At 40.3% G+C, this 26,377-nt stretch overlaps 1 protein-coding gene and 1 long non-coding RNA gene across 5 annotated transcripts in view; one reads left to right on the top strand and one right to left on the bottom strand.

Moving 5' to 3' along the window:
- The first annotated feature begins 2,005 nt into the window (after positions 1–2,005).
- The window catches only part of E2F3 (E2F transcription factor 3), a 78,458-nt gene continuing 54,086 nt past the window's right edge, over positions 2,006–26,377 (top strand). Inside the window, exon 1 of one of the 2 annotated variants that reach the window (XM_074206954.1) lies at positions 2,006–2,740. In XM_074206954.1, coding sequence (XP_074063055.1) covers positions 2,372–2,740 — 369 coding nt within the window. In that variant the 5' untranslated portion in view covers positions 2,006–2,371. The remainder of the gene's footprint in view (positions 2,741–26,377) is intronic. The other variant, XM_074206953.1, reaches the window with a different exon arrangement.
- Positions 9,460–24,390, bottom strand: LOC141502291 (uncharacterized). 3 transcript variants are annotated; one of them, XR_012472487.1, is made up of 4 exons: positions 24,320–24,390; positions 22,937–23,038; positions 19,869–20,018; positions 9,460–9,655 (listed from the first exon to the last, which is right to left on the bottom strand). It is a non-coding gene; the product is annotated as an uncharacterized LOC141502291 (long non-coding RNA). The 3 variants fall into 3 exon arrangements; XR_012472488.1 differs by lacking the exon at positions 9,460–9,655 and adding an exon at positions 12,564–12,711; XR_012472486.1 differs by lacking the exon at positions 9,460–9,655 and having other exon boundaries at positions 19,697–20,018.

The following is a 26,377-nucleotide window of genomic DNA, read 5'->3' as shown; positions in this document are numbered from 1 at the left end:
TAACAGTACATCACATATTTTTAGCATCACTCATCTTTCCCTATCCATCCTCTATAAATGATAAATTAGATCCTAGAAAAACTTCTATTAGGATTGGCAGTGGTCCTGTTTAGGGAATTTTCTGTGCAGGAAAGGCTCTCTACCAAGATGGCAGCTACTTTTTGTCTTAGAGCTTGTCTTCAAGACTAGAGCATGAAGAGATTAAGCTACCTGCTTGGCATCAGATCAGCATTATAGGTCAGAAGCAGGGTTCAAAACTCTACTCTTCCTGGTTCTAAGACTGACTCTACTCCCTATTCCCCATTGCCACTATTTACAGAGCAGAACATCATAGCACTGAAGATGACAACACTTGGGGGTTCTAGTCTTTGTTCACAGGAACATAGCATCGGGGTTCAGAAGCTGCCAGTGTTTAGGTTTCATAGCTCCACATGTTCTGGAGCATTTTTTTCAGAAGACTTAGTATAAAGATCTGAAAGACAGCCATGATGAGATGGATAAAGTAAGAAAAGCCTGGATTTCAGTTTCTGTGACCCTGGCCATGTCACTTAACCTCTAATTACCTCCTGCAATTTTCTAAAGCTATAAATTGCTGCTCAGGTGTTAAAGGGAGTTCAAAATATCAATGAAACCATAAGTTTGGGCTAAAAAATTAGAGCAGCAGCAGCATCTTGATTATAATCAATAGCATTTAGAGCTAATAAGTGCATAACTAGTATTTTGCACCATCCTGAACACTTGAAATAGAAAGTGATAATTGCAGAAATATGCCCAACATATCTTTGATCTTCCCTTTGCTGCAATGGCCTGAAAAGCATTTGGTCCGTCTTTGCAACAGCACTTTTCAGTTTGGGTACCATTGAATATTCTTTTTTATTTCTGCAGAAGTTTGATTGCCAAATAGCAATATTTATAAATGACATTTTCTAGTTTTATTCTTTTTTTTTAATCCCTTTATGGACCCTTTGGAATTTAAGTCGCTGCAAGGGCTCTCTTTTGCCATAACACTGGGAGGTGTTACAGAGTGCAGTGTTCCCTGGGAATACAACGTCATCATGGTGAGTGCTCAGGCCTTCCTTCCACGAGTGCCTGGCTGGCTTGGGCGCCGGACAAGCGGCCTTCTCGGGCTCGTACTGATTCCAGCAACATGTGCTCATGTGTCAAAAGAAAATGTCTGCCACCCTGAACAATATTCAAACCACATTTCATTTGGCAACACGTTCAGGCCCGGTTCTGATTTAAGCACAGTTCGCGTCTACTGAAGGCGTCGGAAAGCATCTTGAATATTAAGGAAAGGGTGCCGGCGCGATGTCAGCTGAGCCGCTGCCCCCACCATTCTCTCCGGCCACATGCTTCTGTCTGTCAGCTTCTGCCTCATGATCCCCCTCCTGCTGCGGCATTGATTGGGTTTCAGGGAGGAGAAAGGCGACCCGGGGTTTAAAGGGCTCTGACTCCCACCTGTCATGTATCATCCACATGGCCTAACTTGCAAGGAGCACGTGTGCCTTGCTGGAGGACTCTCCCGCTGTGGCTCGCTTGTTGCGCTCTCGGGTGCAAGGAAAAGCGGGTCACCGAGCCGTCCTCACGGTCACCTTGGAAACGCCCCAAAATGAAACTGGCTCCCCCGGCCACGCACACAGTGCTCGGATCTCCACATCTCCTAGGGCAGCGGCGCCAGAGGGCCGGGGCCGCTGGGCGGGGCGAACTGAAGCCGGGCTAGGCGAAGAGGGAAAAAAAAGCCGACCCGGCTCAGCCAATAGGAGGCGCGTATGCAAATACGAGCCCTGTCGCCTCGGTAACCGTGATGCACCTTGACCAATGAGAGCCGAGAGGGCCCCGACTGGCGTCCGCGATTGGGAGCGGGGAAGGCGGCGAGGAGACCAATGGACTGGGGAGGCCGGCGGGGGCCGGCTACTGGGCGGGGGTATGCAGATGTGATTTGAAAAGCCGGCGGGAAATCCGAGTTTCGCGGGAGGACCTTGGCGCGTAAACCGTATCCCTTCATTCATTGTCAGCAGCAGCTTCCTGGAGCCATTTTTCAGCTGCCGGCCGCAGCACCGGGGCTGCCGCCGCCTCCTCGCAATCCGTTGCATCGGCCGCCCCCGCCACCTCCATCCCCCCTCACGGCCCGATATCTGTGCTGCCGGGACCCTCCTCTCTCCGGAGCCCTGATTATTTTTGGCCCCCGGGGCCCGTGCATTGCGGAGAAATAAAAAGAAAAGAGAGAGAGAGAGAAAGGGGGCTTGGAAGCGCCCCGGCGGGGAGGAGAGAAGGCGGAGGAGAGACCGGGAAACTCCGACTGAAAATAATAAAGAAATTGAAAAAAACCATTATAAAAAATTAGAGCAATAAAAAAGAGCACGCGCAAGAGATGAGAAAGGGGATCCAGCCCGCCCTGGAGCAGTTCCTGGTGACCGCCGGGGGTGGGGAGGGGGCGGCCGTCGCCGCCGCCGCCGCCGCAGCCTCCATGGACAAAAGGGCAGTGCTGGCCAGCCCCGGCTTCCCCGCCGGCGCGGCCCCCGGCGCTTACATCCAGATCCTCACGGCCAACAGCACCGCCGCCTCCTCCTGCTCCGCCCTGCAGAGCGGGGGTGCTGCCGCCGGCCCCCCGCACGCTAGCGGCCCCGGCGCGGAGCCCACCGCCGGCAGCTTCCTCTACTCCACCCCGCACGGACCCTCCGGCCGCGCCGGGCTGCTGCAGCAGCAACCAGCCCCGGGCCGAGGCGGCGGCGGCCCTCCGGTAATGCCTCCCCTCCCCCGCCCCCGGGGGCGCCTCCTCCCCGGGGCCCCTCGGCGCCCGCGACGCCAGGCCCGGGGAAACTTTCCGCGCGCCCCCCCCCCCCCCCGCGCCCCGGGTCTTCCCTCGCCCTGCCCCCACCCCACCCCAAACTCGAAGCTTCCTCTTTCTCCGGGCGTCGGAAGGGGTCACGCCCCGGATGGAGAAGAAGTTGGGGGGGAGGGCGACACAAGTGGGGGGCCCGGGGCGGCCTCGGGCCTGGGGCCCCCCGGCGCGGCCGCGCCGCGCTTTGGACGTTCTGGGACCCGGCACTGCCGGCAACAAAGGAGCGGGGGAGGGGCGGGGGCGTGCTGCGCGGGGGCGGCCCGGCCTGGACCCTGGGGGCCCGGCCCGGCCCGCCCTGGGCCCCGCGGGCCCGGCCCGGCCCGGCCCGCCGCGCTCGGCCTCTCCCCGGCCCCGCCGCTGACGTCTGGCACACGTGCGCCCAGGACGCGCCTGTGACTGGGGAGCGGGAGGGGGCGCTGGCGGGGCCGGGGGCACCCACTTCCTCCCGCCGCGCCTGCTCCCCGGCCCGGGCCGCGCAGGCATCCCCGCAGGCCGCCCCCGGCGCCCGGGCCGCTTCGGAAATGCCCCTCCAGCAGCAGGTCAGTGGCGGGCCGGGCCGGGCCGGGCCCGCGGGGCCGCGTGCGGGTGCGGGAGGGAAGTGAGTAAGCAAGAAAAACCCGCTAACTCGGGGCCGGGGCCGCGGGGCCCGGGCAGGGCAGGGCTTCGGAGCCCCACTCACCCCGGGCCCGCGGCGTGCGCATGGGCGCAGTGCCCCCGAGGACCCCCAGCCCCCCATTAAGCGCCTCTGGGGGTGATGTTTGGGGGGGAGACTCCGAGAGCCCCTCAGCGCTCCCTCCCCGCCCCCAGCCCGGGAGGCCCCCGTGGTAGGGCACCCCTCACCCCTGGGTGATCAGATGAGAAAGGGGAGTCAACGGGACCGGACCAAGGTCACACGGCCCCCGGGGGCCTTCCAGGGAGGTGGATGGAAGTGAATCCCGGCCCCCCCCACACCCCCCAAGAATCCAAGCCTGGAATTCTTAGAAGGAGGAGGTGGAGTTAGAATCCGGGTGGCTGGGCTTGGAGAGAGAGATGCAGGGTCTGAGGGGAGAAGTACGGACGGGAGCTATTTAGGAATAATAAACACTGTGTACCTCCGCAGTCCTTCCTCTCTGGGGCTGGGATTTTGGGCTGCTAAGGAATAAGTAAAACTGAATAAAACAGAAAAATGGAAGCAGTTCTTGCCCTTGAGGAGCTAGGGGCGGGGAGTCAGGGGGAGGTAGAGAGCAAAGATGCAGAAGTAAAGACAACATATACACATAGATAATATATATATATATTTGGTAAGGATATAGCTATTAGAAGTAGGAAGGTTGGGCGAACATGATGGGAGGGATAAGAAAAGGTTCAGACAGAAGAAGAGACAGCTCGGTTCTTTGGAGCTATTTAGGATTAAAGTACTCTGTACCTCGATAGTCCTTTCTACATTTGGGTCTTAATCTATGTTCTACCCAAAATACATGAAGTAAATGTTTAATCAAGTTAATAGTCAAAAAAGAGGCTAGCCATCTATAGGGGGAGCAAGGGAATTGTTAAGCATCCCTAGTTTGTCTTGATTTTCTCATACACACCTCAGTACACCATGCTTTTTATTAGTAGCATTGTATCACTGACTTGACCAAGACAAGCTTCTACATGTTTTATGTCTATTTGTCTTGGTATAATTCTACCACTGTATTACAAACCTGACCTGTAACACCCAAGCACACGCTTGCTTCTTTTAGGTCTGCGCTGAGATTTGGGTGATAGTGGGAAAATGTGAGAGCAATGAAATGCTTCTCTCCTGGTAACTAGTTAAGAGAAAATACAAATCTCTGGTTTAATTCTTGAGTGACAACATGGCAGAGTTGGACTAGAAATCAGGACCACCTAGCTATATAATTCTATTGTTGATGGCCCCTTTATTCTTCCCTTAAAATAGGAAGAAAAGAATCAGCAAAATAGGAAGAAAAGAATCACCAATGCACCAAGGTGAATGGAGAGCTAAGTGATATATGATTGTACAAAAGAAGAATTTTTGAAAACATTTTTTTCAGGTAGCTATAGCAGTGAATTGTTTCTAGTCCTAATTATATTCAGTTTTATTTAATCCTAAGTAGCCCATATTTGCAGCCCCAGAAAGGAAGGGCTATAAAGGAACATTGCTTATTATTCCTAAATTACTCATATTCCCAAGAATTCAGTACCTCTTCCTGCAGATCCTACATCTCTCCCCTCTTCTCCCTCTAGTAGAAAGAACTTGGAATCTTTAAAGGAATATTTGCTTCTTTCACTGGCATGAAGAAGTGTATAGGGCACTAGACTCAAGAAAACTTAAGTTCAAAATCATCCTCAGACACTAGCTTTATGATCTCTCTATGCCTGTAAATTCTAGATGGCCCCCAAGAACCTGTGATACTAGCAACATGAAGGAGCTTTATAATCTATGCAAAACATCTTTTTAAAAGCATTGGGTCAAAACAAGATAGCATGGTAAAGAGATTAATAATTACATCTAATTAGACTTTTTCCTTTGTTTTTTAAGCTGCCATCTCAATGATGGGAGAGAAATGTTGAGTGTTGTAGGAAGCTTTGTCTACAGAGATGGTAGGTTGTTGACCTCCTCAGGCACTTGCTGTGAATCATTTTTGCCAGAAATGTTAACAGATTTGGGGACAGCCATTCACATTTACTTTATCTTTGATTTCCTGGTGATTACTAATAGAGAAACCTGTGCTGCCTGACCTCCAAAAGAATCAATTCCCCTCCACCCCCAAACTTTGGTCATGGTAGGGTCAGGCTGTAAATAAGCTATTCCAGCTAGCAACAAAGTGGTTTTTTCTGGGTTTGGATAGTGAATGAATGAATGAATGATATGGAAGAATTCTGAAGGAAAAAAAATCACAGCATCCATTTTGTATAATCAAGAAAAACCTCAACTCTGTTCAACTCCAAAAAACATCAAACTTGTTTTTATTGCTAATGAGAAAAAGAAATGATTTTTTTACATTATTGCTAAAAGTTTTGGGAATTTCAAATGCCATAGACAAAGATCTGTCAACCCTGATGCAGTTTAAGCTAAGCAAAACAACCTACTGATTGTATTCTGCCAGAGGGGGAAAAATCCTTTCTTGAAGTTTCTGTGTTAGAGCAGAACCATAGGTGCTATTTCAATGGGCTTCCCCCCACCCTGCTCGAATATAAAAGAAAAATGGGTTCCTATGGTTCTGTTCTCAATAATCTTGTTTCTGCTGAGATATGTATGTGGTGCCAAATTTAAGACTAGAGAAAAATGTTAGCCTCTACACTCCCCAAAATGGAATATAATGCATTGCCCACTTAGCAGCACCACTGTAATCATTACAGATGGCACCCCTGTAATCATCGTCTAAAACAAAGCACACTTTTAAATGCTTTAGTGTGGGCAAAAGAGGCTCAGCTTGTGTGCAGGAAACAATTGTTTGGTTTGGTTTGGTTTTTCTCTAAATCATCACCCTGAGTGGTATTTGGTCATGAGTGGATGCTCACACTAATAATGTGCAGTGCAAAGCCAATCTAGGGAAGAAATTGTCCTGAGGTAGAGCTTTGTAAGTAATAGCACCTGGACAGCTTTAAATTTTTACTTTCATCACCCTGTCAAGGGATTTTAATTGGAGACCCGGTTTTAGAGCCTTGCCAAAAGCCACACCATTTACACATTAAATCTTGAGTGCCCTTGCAAGTGTCTTCATTGATATTTAGTGACATTATTATGTAGACTTCCCAGAAGATAGACACATACCCTATATTTGGTTTCATATGTCACAACCATCTTCCCATTCCCCCCATTCATCTCTCCCATCGCCCCAAAGGAGTAAAGAAAATAAGCCTTCAGCTGTAACAGTTAACTTAAATACCCCACAGATTTCCATGAAAATTAAACCAAAAGAAAACAAGTACTCTTATTGGACTGTATCTGACTTTATTGACCTATATTTATAGGTAAATTCTTCCTCCCCCCCATAGGTATTTATTTTGTGCCCTTTTTTCTTTCAAAGAGATATATTGTCATGGTTTCATATATTTGGGAGTCAGGCTACATTCCAAACGGCATAGTAAATAAATTATTAGACCTTTTTAAACTTCTGCCTTATTCTTGTATCTACCCTTATTTCTTTAGGCACTAAGTGTTTTCAAATTCCAAGAAGCTTGAACAGGGAAGATTACATTGTCATTATTCTTGAAATAAGTGGAAATGCAGTATATGTAGTAGGAAACCACTAATACTATCTACTTCCTCATTACTTAGATCCTCAGTGAGGCATCAAAGAATGACTTGAAGAATGCCTATTCCACAAAGAAGACAATTTTGGAAAAAATTGCATAAACCAACAGTGCAAAATTGGGGGGGGGGGGATTGGAATCATTGGCTTATTGGTTCCTTGAGGAAACATCTAGATGCAGAATCAAACAAATTTCACTCCTTTCAGGAGGAAGTACCACCCCATCTTCTGGAGGAGTCATTTAAATTCAGCTTTCTGGAAAAGAAAATGTGCCTTGAGAATTAGAACTTAAGAAATTAATGGTTATAGTAAGGACCCTCTACTCTCAGAAGGGTTTATTTTTCTAACTTCAACTACTGGAACCAGAGGACATACTAACTATGTAACCTTGGGCAAGTCACTTAATCAGTCTCCTTGGGTCTTAGTTGCTTCATGGGTAAAATAAAAGCTTTGGACTCCTTACTCTAATCTGTGATGACCCAATAAATGTTACAAAGGTCATGCACTATGATGGTGAGGACCCTTGTGGAGCAGTTGTAGATTGACTCCTGGTAACTGGCCAGCATATCCAGTTCTCTCCACAATAATGAATATACTGGCTCTTTCCAGAGCAATATCTTCCCCGTCCTACGCCCAATATTTCCCCACTCTGCCCCCTCCGTTAGTGTTGCAAGCTTTCAATCTCCTCCATGGAAATTAGCCCTTCAAGGCAAATGTAACTAACCTTTACCAACTCTGCAAGAGCCGTTGGAAAAATCCCTCCCCCCTTGCCTGTAGCTAAGCCCCCTTAGCTATAAAGCCAGGACCAGCAAGAACCCCACCTCTAACCTTTTCCTGGGAGGGACTTAGTGAATCACGCATCTGATTTCATTGTCTTCCCCTTCACCCTACTCTCCATCTTCTAGATTTTACTATTACGATGCTAGATCCCCAGACCTCCAATTTTGCTTACTTTTTCTTACCCTATATATCTAGGCAATTACTAAATCTTGTTATTTTACCTCTGCTTCTACTCACATGGCTACTATCTTAGTTCATGGCCTTCATCTACTCTTAACAGGAATTATTGCAGTAGTTTCCTTATTGGTCCCCTTGCCTTTGCCCCTACCAGTCTAAGCACAGGACTGTAGAAGTAATTTTCCTAAAGGGCAAGCCTGGCCATGTCACTCTTCTTACTTACTATCTCCAAATTGACTCTAGGATCAAATATTTCATCATCTCATTTTTAACAATTTATGTTTGCAATGTATATAACACATGATATAATTTATTCATATCTAAATATATACTTGATAGTGTATGATCAGAATTTTTTTTTACTTATGAAAGTGTTTGATTTAAACTACTGATATAGATAGCTGACAGTTGTGTATAAAATAAGAAGGAACTATGTCAGAGTTAAATAAAGGACCAGGTTTCAGTGTTAGGATGACCCAGGTTGAACTTTACCTTTTGATACATCCCAGGAGCATTACCCTAAGTAATCAATCTCTCATTGTCCCAGTAGTTCTCTTTAAAAAAGTTGCAAGAAGAGTTGCTGGTTAGAATTGGTGGAAGGTCACCATGAGTTCACTACCCCAGTTGAATACAAATCTTAATAAAATATAGGTATTATTTATATAATAGATTTTAAAATCAGGACATTAGCCATGGTAAATCATTAAATATGTATTGTGTTTATTGTTCCAGTTACTAGGCTAAGCACTTCTAATACAAAGAGGCAAAGGAAAGACCTTGTCCTCAAGGAGCTTACTATCTAATGGACAACTTAGCAGCAAATGACTGAAGAGAGGTGAATTAGCTGTCTCTTTTGTATGAAGTCTTTCCTACTCTCTTAAGCTGCTGGTGCTCTCTAACTTGACATCTTTTAGATGAAAATACAGGCCAGAGTTAGTAATAAAGGTAGACCTGGGATGCAAGGCTTTAGATTCTAAGTTTGGTCTCATTACATGTTACCCAAAGTTTTTCCAATGAGGTAGATAATAGATGGGCATCATTTTGCAAATCCTTAAGTGCTATAAATATCAGTTATGTCCCTTAAGTGTAGGGAAATATATAATACTTTAGAAGATTTTCCAATAAAAATGATTAATTTTTTAAAAATTGTCATAAGGGACTAAGTTTTCAAAAAAAACAACTAATTTGTGAGGAACATCATGTTCCCCAAAGATACCAACTCATTGAAGCATTATTGTATTTGCTTATTACTCAGATGCTAGGTGAAAAAGAATTTTTAAAAAATGGAAGGAATGACTAGCTTTGAGTAAGTTATTCATAGGGAGTGATTTGCAAATTTTGTACTAATGTTTTCTGTGAACTTGACAGTTCCAACCTTGGAAAAATAGAGAATATATTTCACAAAAAAAGGAATCAGGATGGTATGTGATTTTTTTTTTATTTGTTTCACAGGAGTGACACTTTCCAGTTCCAGGTTGAAGGCTTTCTCCCAAGTTGTCCTACCTTGAGGGTAGCATTTTCATCTCTTTTATGGGCCTTCTCAATAGTACTGGGTAGCATTACCCACTCAGGGCAAATCTCTGATGCCATCAAAGTATTGATGTTTAATTCTGGAAAACTAAAGTTAATTGATTTCCTTAAAATAACTTTATATAACTGAGAGACATTAAAAATAGAATAAACCCGAGTGTATTGTTGAATAGGAGTCACACAACTTAAATTCAAATCCTGGCTTTTCCATTTAATTACCTCCATGACTTTGGGCAAATGACTAAATAACCTTGTTTCTCAGTTTGAAATAGATGACCCAGCTTCCTTCCAGCTTTAGATTGGTGACTAAGTATGATTCTGTTCCAGTACTTGTATTTAAAGCAAAATATAATCTAAGTTGGCTCTGATTTATTTGGTACCTTTTAGGTAAGGATCAAGAACTTAATAAGAACTGTTGGCTGTGATTCCATTGGTAAAGGAAAATGGTGAAATTGGGGGTTGATTGATATTGAGTCTGATTCTTAAGTCTTTTTTAGCACTACTGCCAGAGCCAGGTTTCCTTCTAGCAGCTACTTCCCCAAGTCATTACTTAGCTGCCAGCTACAATTGCAAGTGAGGGTTCTGGGGATTTAGAAAGAAGGGAAAATTGCCATCCACCCACAGATTGGGAGAATGGCTCTGTTCAAGGTAACACTTTTATTGCTGGTTCCTGGGGCCCTCAAATAACAGTTTGATGACAGTGAGCATATCATTCTTTTTAAGTCTGATGTCTTCCCTTTTAGGTTTTCTAGAGTGATCAGCAATCCCTCCTGGGTGTGGATGGGAGAGTCTTCATTCAGCCCTTTTCTCAGGAATGGTTTATGCCTGGTGACCTTTGGTCCATCAACTTATATTTTTAAATATTTTGATAATCATATTTTATTATAATCTATTTCATTGGTAATCTTAGATATTTTATTCTATGCATTGAAAAACATCCTGAGAAAGCATCAGTAGGTTTCACCAGACTTCCAGAAGGTCTGTGACACAAAGGTTTAAACTCCCTCTCCTTTAATTGCTTAGGAAGGACCTTAAAGGCCATTTAATTTAAATTAAATCCTAATTTTACAGATGAGAAACTTGAGACTTGGGGTAGACTTGCCTGAGGTTATACCATTTGTGAGTTTCAGATTTTAAAATTCAAGTCTTCTGATTTAGAAGCCTGTGATTGAATTGGGAAAAAAAGGCCTCTATGTACTGATTTTCAGTATAAAGAAATTTAGAAGAAAACTTATTCTAGAACCACTTATGGTATAGAGGGTTCCTAGGTTCTTTTCCTGTTCCTATTTTTTTCCTGTTTTGGTTTCTATGGAGTACCAGAAGTGCATGACCAAAGCAGCCACACACACACACACACGCACACACACACAAAGTCATTCTACTAAATGTGGGTATGTGGGTGGATGGCAGATTTCCCTTCTTCCACGTCCCCAGCATCTTTCCTTGCATATGTATTGTTGGCAGCAGAGAAGTATCTTAAAGGAGTAACCACTGGACAAGGAAAACCTGGCTCAGTAAATGGTGTTAAATAAGTTTGGGAACTCATTCATACAGATAAATGCATGATTTCACCACCAAGGAGAAATATAGTAGTAGTACTTGTACTAAAAGATAACCTCAAATTTCCATTTTAATTATCTGTATAGATATAACTAAAAGCATTGTTGAATATAACTTTAGTAGCCTCCTTTTTGAGAGAGCAAATATTAGAGAGGGAGACCGCATCCCTTCCTTTATAAACAACTTTTATTCTTTTTTGATAATTATTAAGCCTAATTTCACCTAAAGTATTGCAGGAGGGGCAAGGTTGTGGTACAGAGTGATTTAAACTTCATTGTAAACCCCAGCACCTCCATATTACCTTACGGGCCAACTAACTTCCAATCATTTAACAAGCTCTCATTAAACAATACATTTGTGCCTGACAAGGGACAGTTGAAATAGTTGACTTCTTGCTGTTCTAGTAGTAATGATGTATTTATTTCATCATAGAATAGGTATTGAAGTTATTGCTTTTTTACAGATGAAGAAACTGAGGTTTCAAGTGACCTGCCCAGGATCACATAGTGAATACCTGAGCCTAGATTTGAACTCATGTTTTCCTGACTTGAGGCCCAGTACTCTTATCTACTGAACTACCCACCTGCCCAATTAGACTATATAGTTCTAAATTAACATGATATAATAGATCCCTCACCCCCACCCTTCATCCTGCATTGGTACCTAGCATCATGTTTAAGAAAGCCTGTTAAATTATTCTGATGGGCAATATTGGGCCTTTTTGATATACTTTTGAATAGAGGAATAACTTGATAAAAGTAGCATTTAGGAAAATGAACATAGAGACATTGTGTAGGACTTAACAAGATCAAAAGTCTTTGGGATGTTGCTGGAACCATCTGGACAAGTAATGGCAAGATATTGTGGATTAGGGTGAGGACAGTGGGATTAGAGGAGCATGGTAAATTTTAGAGTCTTTTCAAAGGAGGAACCAAAAGTAATGGATGAGTAAGTCAAGTGGGAGGCATCAGAGGAGCCAAAAAGTTTGAATCTATATTTTAAACATTGGAGGCTAATCTACTGTTGCTAAAAGAATTGTGAAAGTTTATATTTTTATTGCTACCAAGATGCAAATGGTGAGAATCTCTTGGGTTGCATGCAATGGAGTAAGCCAGTTAGATGTCAGTACTAAGACAACCACCAATATGGTCAACCCCCAGAGTAGAGAGACACTAGGTACCCTGGGGAGGGGTCAACCAGCCCTGGTTAGAAATAACAGCTCAAAGCTTCCCTGCTCATCAGTAAAGTTGGACTAATGAGTGACCACTGCACTTCCAGGATGGGAGAAATGGGAAGACCTAGTCCAGAGGGTACCACTTCAGAGAAGAAAATAATGAATTTTGGTTTGAACATGTTAGGTTTGAGGACACAATACTAGGGCATTCACATGGAAATATCCATCGAACTATTGAAAATGAGAGGACTAAGCCCTGACATAATATTTGGAATCATTATATGATAGGGTAAAAAAAAAACTGGGTTCCTTTTTGAAAACTGGATATGATTATCATAAGTTCTTTTTGTGAGGGATCTGCCTTGTCCCATTTGCATTGAAGAAGCCTCAATGTCCACCAGTTTCCAAACCTGAGAGAGAGTTGGAGAGAGTGGTTGAGTTGTTTTTGAAGAAAAGTAGAGGAAGAGAGAATATCATGAGCTAGGGATTAGTGGGTCTCTGAGTCAGAGAGACATCCTGCTTGGGTGATCTTAGACCAGTGATCTTACTTCCCTCCAGAAAACTGAATGTATAAGTTGGGGTACTCATCTCTGTTAGTGGAAGGAATTTCTTCATTCTCTTACTAATGAAATCAAGGATCTTATTTTTAAAGCTACTTACTTATCCCATTTCCTTTTCGCTTAAATATGTTCTTAATGACAATGAAGACTCTTTCCATATAACACAATAAAAACTACACAGGACAGGAAATCTGGTACCAAATCAACACTGATCGAGGAAGTACATCACCAGTAGTTCTCTATCCTTATGAAATCACAGGGGGTTGGGGGGGGGGTTACTTTTGTTTTTTTTTTAAAGATATATAATTCTGTGGTGAAGTATGACACATCTACTTATTTTACTTTTCCTTTTATATCTTAATTGTACTGATTGTAAAGTTGCATTTGTATTCTGATAGTTCTGGTGTATTCAAGTTTAAAAATGAAAGCATCACACTCATCTGAAAGAAGAAACTACGAAATCTAAGCATCTATTATAATTGGTTTTAAATGTATAGCTGATGTTTGACTATTTGTAGCTTTCCTTGAAGTGACTGATTTTGTTGCTATAATTAGGTAGCAGGATAAGTTTTAGAATTTCTGCTGTTAATCATACTAATGCTATGTATAGTTTGTTACCGTTCATATTTTCACATGGTCCCTAATTTTCCTTTTCCATATTGGTACTCCAGTCGTTTTCACATTGGGAAACAGCCTGTAGAGTTTTCAGTTGTTTCAGGATCCCATCTAGACATGGGGTATACTTCTGTACTCCCAGATGGGTAAATTTGGGCTGTCTACCCTACTGGACTTGAGCCCTGACGACTAGAAGCCACCAGGTTGCCTTGGGGGAGGGGCAAACTGACCCAGATTGGAAATGGGTCAGGTCCAAACTTGTAAACCTTCCAAACTGTGATAGTCCCTGGATTAGATGGGGAGAGTCAGTTGCTTCTATTTTGATTTTTTTTTAATGGAACTTTTTCTGTTTTCCTTGACTTTATGGAAGCTCCAAACTACCCTATAGAGCTTACCCACATGGTGGTACAATAAATGTTAAATAAATGTTTAAGAATGTTTTTGCTTTTAGTCATCTCTGTTGGAACTCCAGTTACTTCTCTCATATCTCTCATGTCACATTTATGCCTTTTTGATTATAAATCACTTTCTTCACAGAAGTGCAGCAAAGTAAATAGATAGTACTAGCATCCTCATTTGACGTGACTTAGAATAGTGAACCTGAGAGGGAGGGTGGCATATTTGATGGGTAGGACACTGGACTTGGAATCAGGAAGACCTGTATGATGGACCTTGCCTCTGTCATTGACTGACTATATAATAATCCTGAGTAAATCAGTTACCATCTCTCAGCCTTAGTTTCCTCATCAGGAAAATGAGGGGATTGGGTTAGACAGTCTAGTAACTAATGATCCCTTTTCAGTTGGTTCATTGGGAGAGATCCTGAGATCATAGGCACATTTGCCTTTGTCTTGTAATAAAAGGGAGCTAGACTTGATGAAACCTTCTAACAGTATATCTGTAGTCCTTGAAAAAAACCAGAAATCTAGACACATATTATTGACTAACTAGATAAATGGATAAATGGAGAACAAATTCTTTGTTCAGTAGAGGAATCCATAGCAACTCTGGGAAGTGAGATTTCCCTTTATGCTCTATTCTCAAAATAATCTTGTGTTCATCTTACCTGTTCACAACTGCAGCAAGGGTTCCCAAGCATTTTCTTAATTTTATTTTATTTGATGTCTGCTTTGGTAACAGGAGTAGAGCTCCCACAAGATTGGACTTATGCATATTGTGGCTTATCAAAAAAGCTTTCAAATGCCTAAATTTATGCTTCCATTAACAAGATTAGAGCTCTAAGGAACCTCAGTCCACCTAGTTGAATTAAGGTTAGAGATTTGTCCAGGGTCACACAGACCATATGCAATAGACAGTATTTGAAACCCTTTACTTCAGAGTCAGCACTCTTTTCATTATCCCACGCTGTGGGATTCCTCCTATAAGAAACAGGTCCATGTTGAATACCTTTTTTAAAAGTATTTTTTAAATGTTCTTTCTTTAAGAGATTTAAGTTCTTAATTTTTATCTCAATAATATCTCAGTGTTCTGCAACTTTCATATTAGATACAGTGATTGACTTGGTATGCTAGCATTTCCACAACCTAGAACTTTGTCTTTGGTTGCCTAAGCTAACCGGTAGGTAGATTTGGTCATGCTTTTGTTTATAACCATCCTCATCTTTTAAATTGGAATAGTGAAATGAGTTTGAGATAATAATTGTAAAGTGCTTGGTGTAGTAGCTAGCATATAGTAAGCAACATATCATTATGATGATAATGATGTGTATTATCATTATCATCACTATTATTTGGAAGATTCCCTGATGCCATAGTAGTGAACTGGTATCAAAGTGGACCTGGTAACAAATCCCGAGTTTCATCAGTCTTTTCAGTCTAACCTTTAGAAATGAAATTGAGGGGTGGCTAGGTGGCACAGTGGATAGAGCACTGGCTCTGGAGTACCTGGGTTCAAATCCAGTCTCAGACACTTAATAATTACCTAGCTGTGTGGCCTTGGGCAAGCCGCTTTAACCCCATTACCTTCCAAAATAAAAAAAAACTAGAAATGAAATTGAATGTTTTTACTTTTCTCTTAGAGGACATGTTTATTTGACAATAATTTTTTTAAAATTTCAGTCTTAACTTTTCCTGCTATCACTCTGTCATCTTAGAAATACTTTTTTCTTTGCCAATTCTTTATATAAGTAACCAGATTGAAAGCAAAGCAAACCAATTTTGCTGGATTTAAAAACATTACTAATACTTAAGTATTTTATTATTTTGATAAGTTAATTTCATTGGGAGGAAAATTTTTGATGCATAATATAAAAACAAATGCAATATTACCAGTTATTTTTGACAAAAAACTGCATTACTTGTAAGATGCACATGGAAAAGATCCAACACTGCCCACTTTTCCCTTGGTGTTCTCCTGAAATGGGCTCCAAAGTCCCCAGAGAGAATCTCTTCTTTCTATTTCCAGTCACCTTTAAACTGTGGCAACATCTGGTGGTGGTGGTGACAGTTTTAAATATGCCATTTGTGGTTGATTGTATTGTAGAGGTTGGGAAAGTGAGGCAAACCACTGCTCATTTCTTCCTTCCTGTCTTGTTAGGGATCAGCTTTGCTGTTTCCGTGAATTTCAAAATTTTCTGCTTCTCAGCAGGGGTGGCTGAGGCGTGGCTTTTGAACTATGGCCACCTCTGCAGAAGTTCTAAGGTGACTCAGCTGTCACCCTCCTGTCCTTAGGCCTACTGCCACGGTTGAGTTCAGTAACTTTTAATAGAAGTAAGTAAAACCCATGTTTATGGATAGCCTTGTTGGATCTGAAACACAGTGGCTGAGCTTCTGTTCTCTAGATTTGAGTAGTGCTGGGGAGCTAATACATTAAGAAGGTTGTCACAGTTGAGCTTATGGATTGATTCAATTTTTGGTTCTGCTAACACCTGATTATTTTTGACAATTATTTGACAAATCTAGGTTTTACTTTTTTAATAATATGGAGTTAATGTAGGACCAGCTAAGGCCTTGTGGGACATCTTTACCTTATTGATATCACCACATATCTTTGGATTTGGTTTTTAGTTAAAAGCATGCTTAGGGGTGCCATTTTATTCCTTCACTTGGGGGTGAACAGACTTTAGGGCTTGAGGGGAGAGATGAATTGATGGTGATTTAATTCACAAGATTGATTAATAAACCAGACAAGCCAGACTCTTAGTTTATCCTGAGAAATATAACTGCCAGGGAAACTGAAATATTTCTTGGCTGGTCAACCTGTTCTTACCTCATTAGGGAAATTTGGGGAAAATAAAAAAGGATCTGCTGGTGGTTAGTGAGAACAAAGGGGGTAGAGAGTGGTCAGACTCAGACTATCTTGAGGCACCTGTTTTCATTGTAGAGATGTTACTGTCTAGTGGTCCAGGACCCTTAAATCCAGAGCATCCTCTCACTTACTTAGCCCTCTGAAGATAGCTTTTACTTTAGCTCTGCTTTCTAGATTCAATGCTCCAGTTTTTTCTCTGTTCACATTTGTCCTGTTGACTTGTCATTTCTAAGATGATAGCTTATCTTATATTTATTATGCTTAGATTGACATATTCTTGATGGCATTTTAGGGAACAATCTAGCCTCCTCAGCAACACAATTGGGAATCATACTTTGTCATGCATTGCTTGCTGGGCAGATTTCCATAGATGACTGGATGATCTCATCCATTTTAGGCAAAGAAAGTGATTTGTAGCTTACTGGCTTCTGTCACCTTGTTGTAGGGACCAGAGAGTAAAATAAATACTTCAAAGGGATATTAGTATTATTGCTGCTAGAAGGACAGTAGAGAAGAAACAGTCCTCCCATGAGAATGGTAATTCAGTTCAGTAAATGAGAGGCAGCATAATGTAGTGGATAGAGAGGCACCCTTAGTAGTGGTTCAAACTTCGTCTCTTATCCATGCAAGCTGTGTGACCCTGAACAAGTTGCTTGACCTCTCAGTGCAAAGTTTCTGCTCTCAAACAGATCTCAGTTTAATGGGGAGATAAATGCACACAATTCTGTGCAAACAAAAGATACAACTGAATGTAATCTTCATGGAAAGACCTTTACATACAAAAGGTGATATTTGAAGGAAGCCAGGAGGCAAGAGTGGAGAGGTAGGGGAATAACAAGAAAATGCTTGGAGTCAGGCAATACCATACCAAGGAAGTATGTCACTAGATCAAATAGCATGTGGAGGGGAGTACGGTCTAAGACTGGAAAGGTAGGAAGGAGCCAAGTTAGGAATAGTTACTGACCTACATTAGTAGAGTTCCCTATACTAATGAAACCAATGGTCTTGGACTCCCTTCCCCCCCCAAAAAAAATCTCATCAGTTAATAATATTAACAATAAATAATGATATTTATTATTAAAAGAAATTAGAAGATATAATGCTTTCTGTTCCCAAGGACCTTACAATTTTATTGTTTTTCAGTTTTGTCCAATGTGTGACCCCATTTGGGGTTTTCTTGGCAGAGATCCTCCAGTGGTTTGCCATTTCCTTTTTCAGTTCATTTTATAGATGAGGAAACCAAGGCAAACAGGGCAAAGTGACTTGCCCAGGGTCATACAAGGAATCTCTGGGACCAGATTTGAACTTTGGAACATGAATCTAACTTCTGGTTTATTATTAAGGTTGCCCACCTTACAACTTTTTTTTCTAAACTTTTATTTGTGTGTGTGTGTGTATGTGTGTGTATGTGTGTGTGTGTGTGTGTGTATATATATATTTGCAGAATTAAGATTGTGAATCAACATTAAAGAACTCTACCAGGTTTAAATATAGACATGATATTGCTTATGCTTTCCTGGTACTGCTTGCTTTTTTAAAAAAAAGCTGACAATGAAAAGGGGTATTAAGTAAAAAGCCTGTTAAGTGCACCTTTTTTAAGTAAATTCAGTTTTTTAAATCTGTAAATTATATTGGTATTTATATACTTGTTTTTTTCCTTCTCTGTAATGTTACCTTATGGAATAATTTCTTTCACAGATCTACTCTTGGCCTTTTATAGTTGGATTTTTAAAGCCTGAGGGCAGGGTAGGTTTTGTTTCATTTTTGGTTTTTATAAGTAGGAGAAGGTAAATTGTGAGTCTTAACAAAACTACTTCCAGGAGTCTTAGAAAATTAATTTTATTTATTAATAAGTATGTATTAATTCTATATGTAAATGTGCCCAGGAGGCCTGAAGCATACAAAGAATACATTTGAACCAGTTTAAAATATTTAACAGAATTTATTTGCAAAAAATAACTCTGCATAAATGATTAGATGTTAAATTAATATCTTGTGCAATTAAATTGGTAATTTGGGAAGATGTTCCTAAGAAGTCAATTTTTTTTCCAGTAGTTAGTGGGAAAAATCTGTACAGAAAGGTTTTGGAACAACTCCCCTGGCTTAATGGTTCTTTCTGACTGAACTTTGGCATTATCTTACTTGAATTATCAGTACAGCTGTTCTTTGCTCCTCCCACCCATAGTCAACAAACTGTATTATAATACCTACTGTGTGCCAAAGACTATGTCAAGTAATGAGAAATATAGAAACAGAAATGAAGCCTGCTCTATTCTGTTGGGAGTGTGTAAAATAGCTGGGTATAGGCATAATTAAGTATGAATTCAAGACATTGTAGGTTAGAGAGATGAAAGACATTCAAAATTGGGATCAGGAAAAGCTGCAAATAGAAGATAATGCTTGTGTTAGGTCTTGAAGAAAGTAAGGCTGGTATTCTTAGGGCCAATTTTAGGGGGAGATTTTTTTTTTGAATGATGCATTGATAAATATATTTCAGCATAGCAGATTTTCTTTGTGAGTTTGTATGTTGTTTACATGTAAAATTTTGATAAGAGGTAAGGGGTCCATAGGGATCTGTGACACACAAAAAGGTTTAAGAATCCCTGAAATAAGGGATTCTGTGAAGTAGATATGAGGAGGTAGTACATTCTACCTATTGTAATGGCCACTGTAAAAGCACAAGGATGGAGATGGAATACCATAGGGGGTTAGAGTTTAGCAAGAGTTCTTAACCTGGGATCTTGTTTTGTTTGTTTTTTTTAATTTTAGTGTAATTGTAATCCTTTGTAATTCTATAGATTTTATTTGTATAAAATTCAGAACATTCTGAACAAAGACCATAGACTTCACTATATTACCAAAAGGAAATCATGACATCTAATATGGCTAGAAGAAGTAGAGTGATGTGTATAGTAAAGCAAGGTGGGTGGGAGTCACATTTCAGAGGGTTTTAGTAGCCAAACAGTGGAGTTTATTTTGATTCTAAGGGTGATGAGTCTTTATTGAGTAAGATATATGCTTAAGGGAAATCACTGGAAACTGTGGGAAGGATACATTGGAAAAAGGAGAGACTTGAGGAAGGGAAAACAGTTTTGAAGTTGTTGTTTGGCTAAGTTAATGAGTACCTGAATTAAGAGGTGACAAACTTGTGAGTCTAGAGACAGGTCAGATGGAGAAGTAAGAGGAAGAGATGGCCAGATTTGACTTCATTCAGGCATGGGAGAGTTCTGCTGGTGGTGAGTTCAGTGTTAATGAATCAACAACACAGTACACATCTAGAAAAAGGAAGAGGAAATTAGTTGATCTCTATGTGAGGCTGCTCTAGAAAGTGCCTTAGTAAATATTGTGACTAGAGGTTCCCAGCAACCTAAATCTTGTATTTTCTCCTAGAAGAAATGGTTCAACATTTGCTAATTCAGTGTTTGGAGCAACTTCATAGAACATAACTGTGGGGAATGATGAGCACTTACATTCCTCTTTTATTGATTCCCAATTAAAAAAGGTAATTTTTTCAAACTATCTACTCTCCTCAATCCTCCTCTACCTCTCTCATCTTTCTCTTTTTTCACCTGAGGACTACTCCTGTTACTTTACTGAGAAAATTAGTGTTCCCCCTCACTGTTCATTTCAAATCCCCTTCTCATCACCAAATTGCAACCATACAATCATCTCATTTTCTTCTCTAATCACCCATTTCTGTCCATCAGTCCTTTGCTAATAATGTTTGTCTAAAAATTTTTTAAAACATAACATTCCCCCTTCCCAATAAAGAGGCAGTTAGGTGGCACCTGGATAAGGTGCTGGACCTTGAGTTCAGAAGACCTGGGTTCAAAGTTGACTTACTGGCAGTTGACCCTGGACAAGTCAAATAACCCTATTTACTTTAGTCTTTTTATCCATGAAATGAATTGGAGGCAGAGAGGACTAAAACTACTGAACCACACCCACCTCTCCAATCTCCTCATCCTAACCCTTTCTACCCCCCCCCCCATTCTCAGCAAAAGTCCTAGAAAAAGATGTCAGCGCTCTTTACCTTTCCTATAATAGCTGCCTATTAAAATTCAACTTCATACTTCACTCATTTGAAACTGTTTTCTCATTTGCCACATCTGATGGTCTTTTCTCAGTCCTCATCGTTACCCACCTCCCTGATCCATCTGACACTGGTGTCTACCCTGTCCTCTCTGGATTTTCATAGCAGTAGTCGCACTGGTTCTATCCCTGGATGTCTTACCATTGTTTCTTAGTTGTTTTTTTTTCTTAATTCATCATTATTCATTTATCACTTAACTGGATATTTTCCAGGGTTCTCTTCTTCTCTCTATTTTTTTTTTTTTGGTAACCTCACCAGCTTCCATGGATTTGCCTACTATCTCTATGCAAATAACTTTCAGAGAGACCAGAGTGATGTGTATGGGTGTGCATACACCTGTGTATTATGCGTGTGTGTGTGTGTGTGTTTGTGTGTTTTGATATGCTGTAATTCCACATCACCAATAACTTTGAAACATTTCAATTTGACCCCGTCTTTGAATCTTACCACTTCTGTCTACTTATATAGCCACTACCTTGGTTCAGGCTCTATTTAACTTCTTTCTTGTCCAGATGTTTGCCAGAATCTCTTAATTAGTCTCTACCTCTCATCTCTACTTAGCTTCATTCACCCTGTACACAATGGCATAGTAATGTGGATCTTTTCAATAGCCATTCCTCATAGATGACTTGAAATGTCCCCTGCAGAATACATGAATCCAAATCTGTTTCCTTCCAACTTATGTCCTCCATTAATATCCTGTACTTAACTATTTTGTGTTAATTCCCTAAGAATCATTGTGTTTATGTGTATCTACATAAGTGTTGAGTTCTGTTTTGGATGTGTTGAATTCAAGATGTTTCTGGGATATCCACTTTGAAATATCCTGTGGACCATTAATGATGTGAACTAAAGGTTAGGAGAAAGACACAAGCAGGAGACATCTGCATATATGTTTATATATACATAAACACATGTTTATGGTTGTTTACATGTGGAGAGAGGGATTTGAGAGTCATCTACATAGGAATGAAAAGACCTATGAGAGCTTGGTCGATAAGAGACTAGAAATAGTCCTTGGAAAGAGACCCACAACTAGGTATTTTTGTTATTGATTGATGATGCAGCAAAAGGAGCTTGAAAGAGTAGAAATAGACTAGAAGGAAGTGTTTTGAAAACCCAAAGAGGAGTTGAGTATTCAGGAAGAGAGGATATGTCACAAGGAACAAAATTTTGGGAAAGTATTATGAAATAAATGAAGATTGATTTGGTAATTAAGAAGTTATTGGTAACTTAAAAATATGCATATGGATGAATGTTGAAAACTTTCATAACATGTTTCTGGAAAAATGAAATGTCAATTTAAAAAAAGAAAATTAGTTTTTAAAAAGGTTATTGGTAACTTTGAAGGAAAACGATTTCAAATGAATGATGAGATTGGAAGTCAGGGTTAAGAACTGAGTGAGATTAGAGGAAGTAGAGCTAATGAGTATAGACAGCTTTTCTAGTAGTTTTGCTGAGAAAGGAAGGAAAGGGCTAGTAGAGTTTAGCAAAAGTTTTTTAAGGGTAAGGAGAGTACCGTGTTAATAGATAGCAAAGAAAGAACCAGTAAAACTGGAGAAGTTGATAATCAGAGAAAAGGGGGCTGAATAAGGACCAAGTTTAATAGAAAAAAAATTTTTTTATGTGATTAAGGACACTAGGGACAACTTTATAACAAAAAATCTAAATTTGGTCTTTTATTACCAGACTTGGAATCATGGAGATATGAGTTGGAATCAAAAGTGAAATATTAGTTGTATGAACTTTTCACAACCTCAGTTTCTTCATCTATGAAATGATATTAATAAAAGCACCAACTTCCATAGTTTTGTTGTGAGGACCAAATAGGATAACATGTAAAGTCCTTTGCAAGCCTGAAAACACTATGTAAATTGTCACTAATTTGTTACAAAAAAAAAAAAACCCTGAAAAATACTTTTGTATAGGGCTATTGGTAAAAGTTATCTATTCATGTACTTTAAAAAAAAAAGTCACCATTAAAATCATTTTATGTTTTTGTTTATGTCCGAAATTTTAGATCCATTTCAGAAATCTTTCATGTTAAGTGTAGCAATAGTTTCCTAAAGGGACTGCTCTGTTACTAATACTGTATCTTACCTTCAAGGACCAAGAGGTACTGGTTTACCTCAGTAGAGCTCTTCTGATTGTCTCTTGTCCATTGTAGTTCTTTTGTTGCTATCGTATCTAGGAGGCTAATTTCTATTAAACAACATGAAAATATTACTATTGGTTATTTTCTTTACATTTCATATAAAATTCACTCTTTTTCCCCCCCTTCTATAGTATTGTTCCTGAGTACTGGCTTTTTCCATTCTTGACAAATGATCTGTACCCTGTAACTGTAGCTCAGCAGTACTGATATCTGTTGAAATTGGACCTAGAAACTAAATGTAGCTTCATGAAACTGTGGGTAAGACATTTTTTTCCCTTTCTTCTTCACCTATTTCTTCAGAATGTGGAGTAAAAACATGATAATTATGAAAAGTGATTTTGAAGTTTAACATGCAATAAAAATCTTATTTTAATCATTTTCCCAGCTAGCTATTATAGATATTTAAGTACTGTAACCATCAGCACCATCTTTCAACTGCAATGGGAAGAACAGACTGGAATCTAACTTCACTTTCTTATCAGATAATAGGAATTGGGGGTTTATGCCCTGGTACAGTAGTACTTATTCCAAACCAATCTAAATGCCAAGCATTAAAAGTCTGATGAGGTCTACTGAATTGAGTTATTCAAACAATTTTCTTTTTTATTTAGCACCTTTCCCTTAAGGAATTTAAATTGTTTTGTAAATAATCCCTCAATAATTATTCCCTCAAAATTTCCTTAAAAATACAAAACATATCACAAGTTATTTTATAACTGAGAGCTGGTTAGACTGAGAAGCAACTACTTTAGGATCAAACAGTAAACGCGATTAGTTGTTTGGGGAACAGGAGTGTTGGTCAATCAATGCTAGTAGTTCCCCTTCAAAACTGCAGGTGAGGGGCGGCTAGGTGGCGCAGTGGATAGAGCACTGGCCCTGGAGTCAGGAGGACCTGAGTTCAAATTTGGCCTCAGACACATAATAATTACCTAGCTGTATGGCCTTGGGCAAGTCACTTAACCCCATTGCCTTGCAAAAACTAAAAAAAAAAACTGCAGGTGACCAAACTGGTTCAATGTCTGGTGAAATCTAGTTCATATTTTAAACAATTTGATAGTGTCAAGGACTTTTATGTTGAATTTTCTTTTCTGGGTCATAAGTAACTAATAACTTCAGAGGTGGAAGGAGCTGTAAGGCATCATTTCTATAAGGGTTGACTTCCTAAATGGTGGCTATGGGAACTGGGCTTGGAAGAAGGGTTGGTGAGGGAGAAGGGTGCCATTATTCCTCAGGCTCCTTGACTCAGTGTCCTAGATTGTCTCCTCGATTGGAGGGAAAAGTGATGGTTAGGATGATAATATTTGTAAATATATCTAGTCTATACATACTTCTTTGATCTTAGGAATTTCCTCCACTGAGTTACTGTTCCAGTCTTTAGAGTTGCCAGCGTCACTAAGATAAACCTGAGTGATTTATCAACTTTTTCCCATTGTGACATAGCTAGTTTATAGCAGAGGGAGATGAGATTGTGATTCCACAATTGCCAACTGGCCACCCAAACTCAAAGGGACACAGAGGTTAGGAAAAGATCCCATTAGAACATCTTAAATTGTGTTGGGTCGCCTTTCATGAGAACAGATTTTGTGAAAGTTGTTTTTTGGCTTCCTAAGTCATCTTCCAAACATTTTTGAAAATTCCTGGAGAGAGCAGGAATTCATTTTTCTTGTTGAGGGGTCCGCTTTCTCTGATGAGTCAACTACCACACTGTGCTGCATTCATTTTCTAAGTGGTATGCCCTAGAATAGCATTCATTGCTTCAATCTTCACCTACCTTCTGAACTTTCATCTACATGGATTATCCAATAGAGCACTATTTCCTTTGGTGGGGTTCACATGTGAAAATGTCACGAAGGGGGAAGCTCTGGTTCTTTTTGGCCCCAATGCAGGAGCAATACAAAGCAAATCCAAGCATATTCTAGAATAGCTGGTGGCTTTCTCTTAGAAATCAGTGTTAAGGGGGCAGCTAGGTGACGCAGTGGATAGAGCACAGCCCTGGAGTCAGGAGTTACCTGAGTTCAAATCTGACCTCCAACAATAATTACCTAGCTATGTGGCCTTGAGAAAGTCACTTAATCCCATTTGCCTTGCAAAAATATTTTTAAAAAAAAATCAATGTTAAGACTATCCATCTGATACTATATTTGTTAGGGAGGATTTTGGGGGAAGGGGTTCCTTTTTTTCTCTAATCTCTTTTAAGCCCCACTGAAATTGATTTGATCTGCTTTGTAGTTTAGAATTCTCCTCTTAAAATGAATTCCTCTTGCCTTTGAATGGTTTATTTTTTATCAAAATTAGTAGAGGAGAGTTTTAACTTTGATGGTAAACATAAATACTCAATTTTAAAATTAAGAAATTGGTAAGTTTTCATTCTGCAATAGTGAAATAAGGTTTAGGCAATTTGAAAATACCAGAGAACACCACTATGTCTGTCATATAAATAGAGCATTTTATCTCCAGATGCCATACTCCTTTCTGATTCTGTTTACCATCCAGCGGACAGTAGTTTTTGGAAGGGAATTGAGAAAGCTTGCCTTGACAGCTATTCTAGTTTACCTCAAATGAATGACTTTATTTCAAACCAGGTTGTGTAGATTATTTTAGATGTCATTTTGCAGTGCCACATCTGGACTAAGTAATACTTCAGTATTAAAGGTGTATCTCAGATTGAGAAAGAAGCCCTCATGAAATTAATCTCTTGAACATATTTAATGGAGAGAAGGAAATGACTTGAGTCTTATTTAAAAGAAAAAGATAATTTATAACAGCCCAGTAAAAGTGATGGTTAGCAAAGAAAAGTATCTCATGCCACTTTGAGGTACCATTAGTACTCAATGAGAGCAAGGTATCTGCAGTATTGAGCCGCCAATTTTATTTAGCTTTCTAAGAAGCCTCTATCTGAACTGTGTATGTATAGTCTTATCAAAAAGTGAGGCTATTGCTGTGGGGGTGGGAAATAATAGTCAAATTTCTTGATATTTTTGGAAAAAAGAACCCAGAAAACTCTTCCGTTTAACATTATTATTTGACCTAGGTTCCTAGCCTTTCTTTAGCATTAATTGTCTAGAAATTAATAACATATTTTGCCCCAGGTAAATGAACTGAAATCAGTTAATCATAGCAATATCATATTTATAAACATGGAAAGCATTTTCCTTACAACAGCCTCATGGAGTCACAAAATTATAAATCCTAGAGCTCTATACAGCCTCTTGACTAACTGCTTCATTCAACAGATGAGGATGGCCCAGAAAGGTTAAATGATTTGCCCCCATTTTATACAAGGGAGTTTAAATGGTCTTCTAACTATAAAGGACCACCCTTTCTCCCTGTGCTTCCTCTCAATATATATTCAATATCTACTTACAAAGATATAGAAAAACCATATG

The sequence above is a fragment of the Macrotis lagotis genome, chromosome X (genome assembly GCF_037893015.1).
Source record: "Macrotis lagotis isolate mMagLag1 chromosome X, bilby.v1.9.chrom.fasta, whole genome shotgun sequence".
Lineage (NCBI taxonomy): Eukaryota > Metazoa > Chordata > Mammalia > Peramelemorphia > Peramelidae > Macrotis > Macrotis lagotis.
Note: the sequence above shows the minus strand (reverse complement) of the source record. Positions and strands in the feature narration are given on the sequence as shown.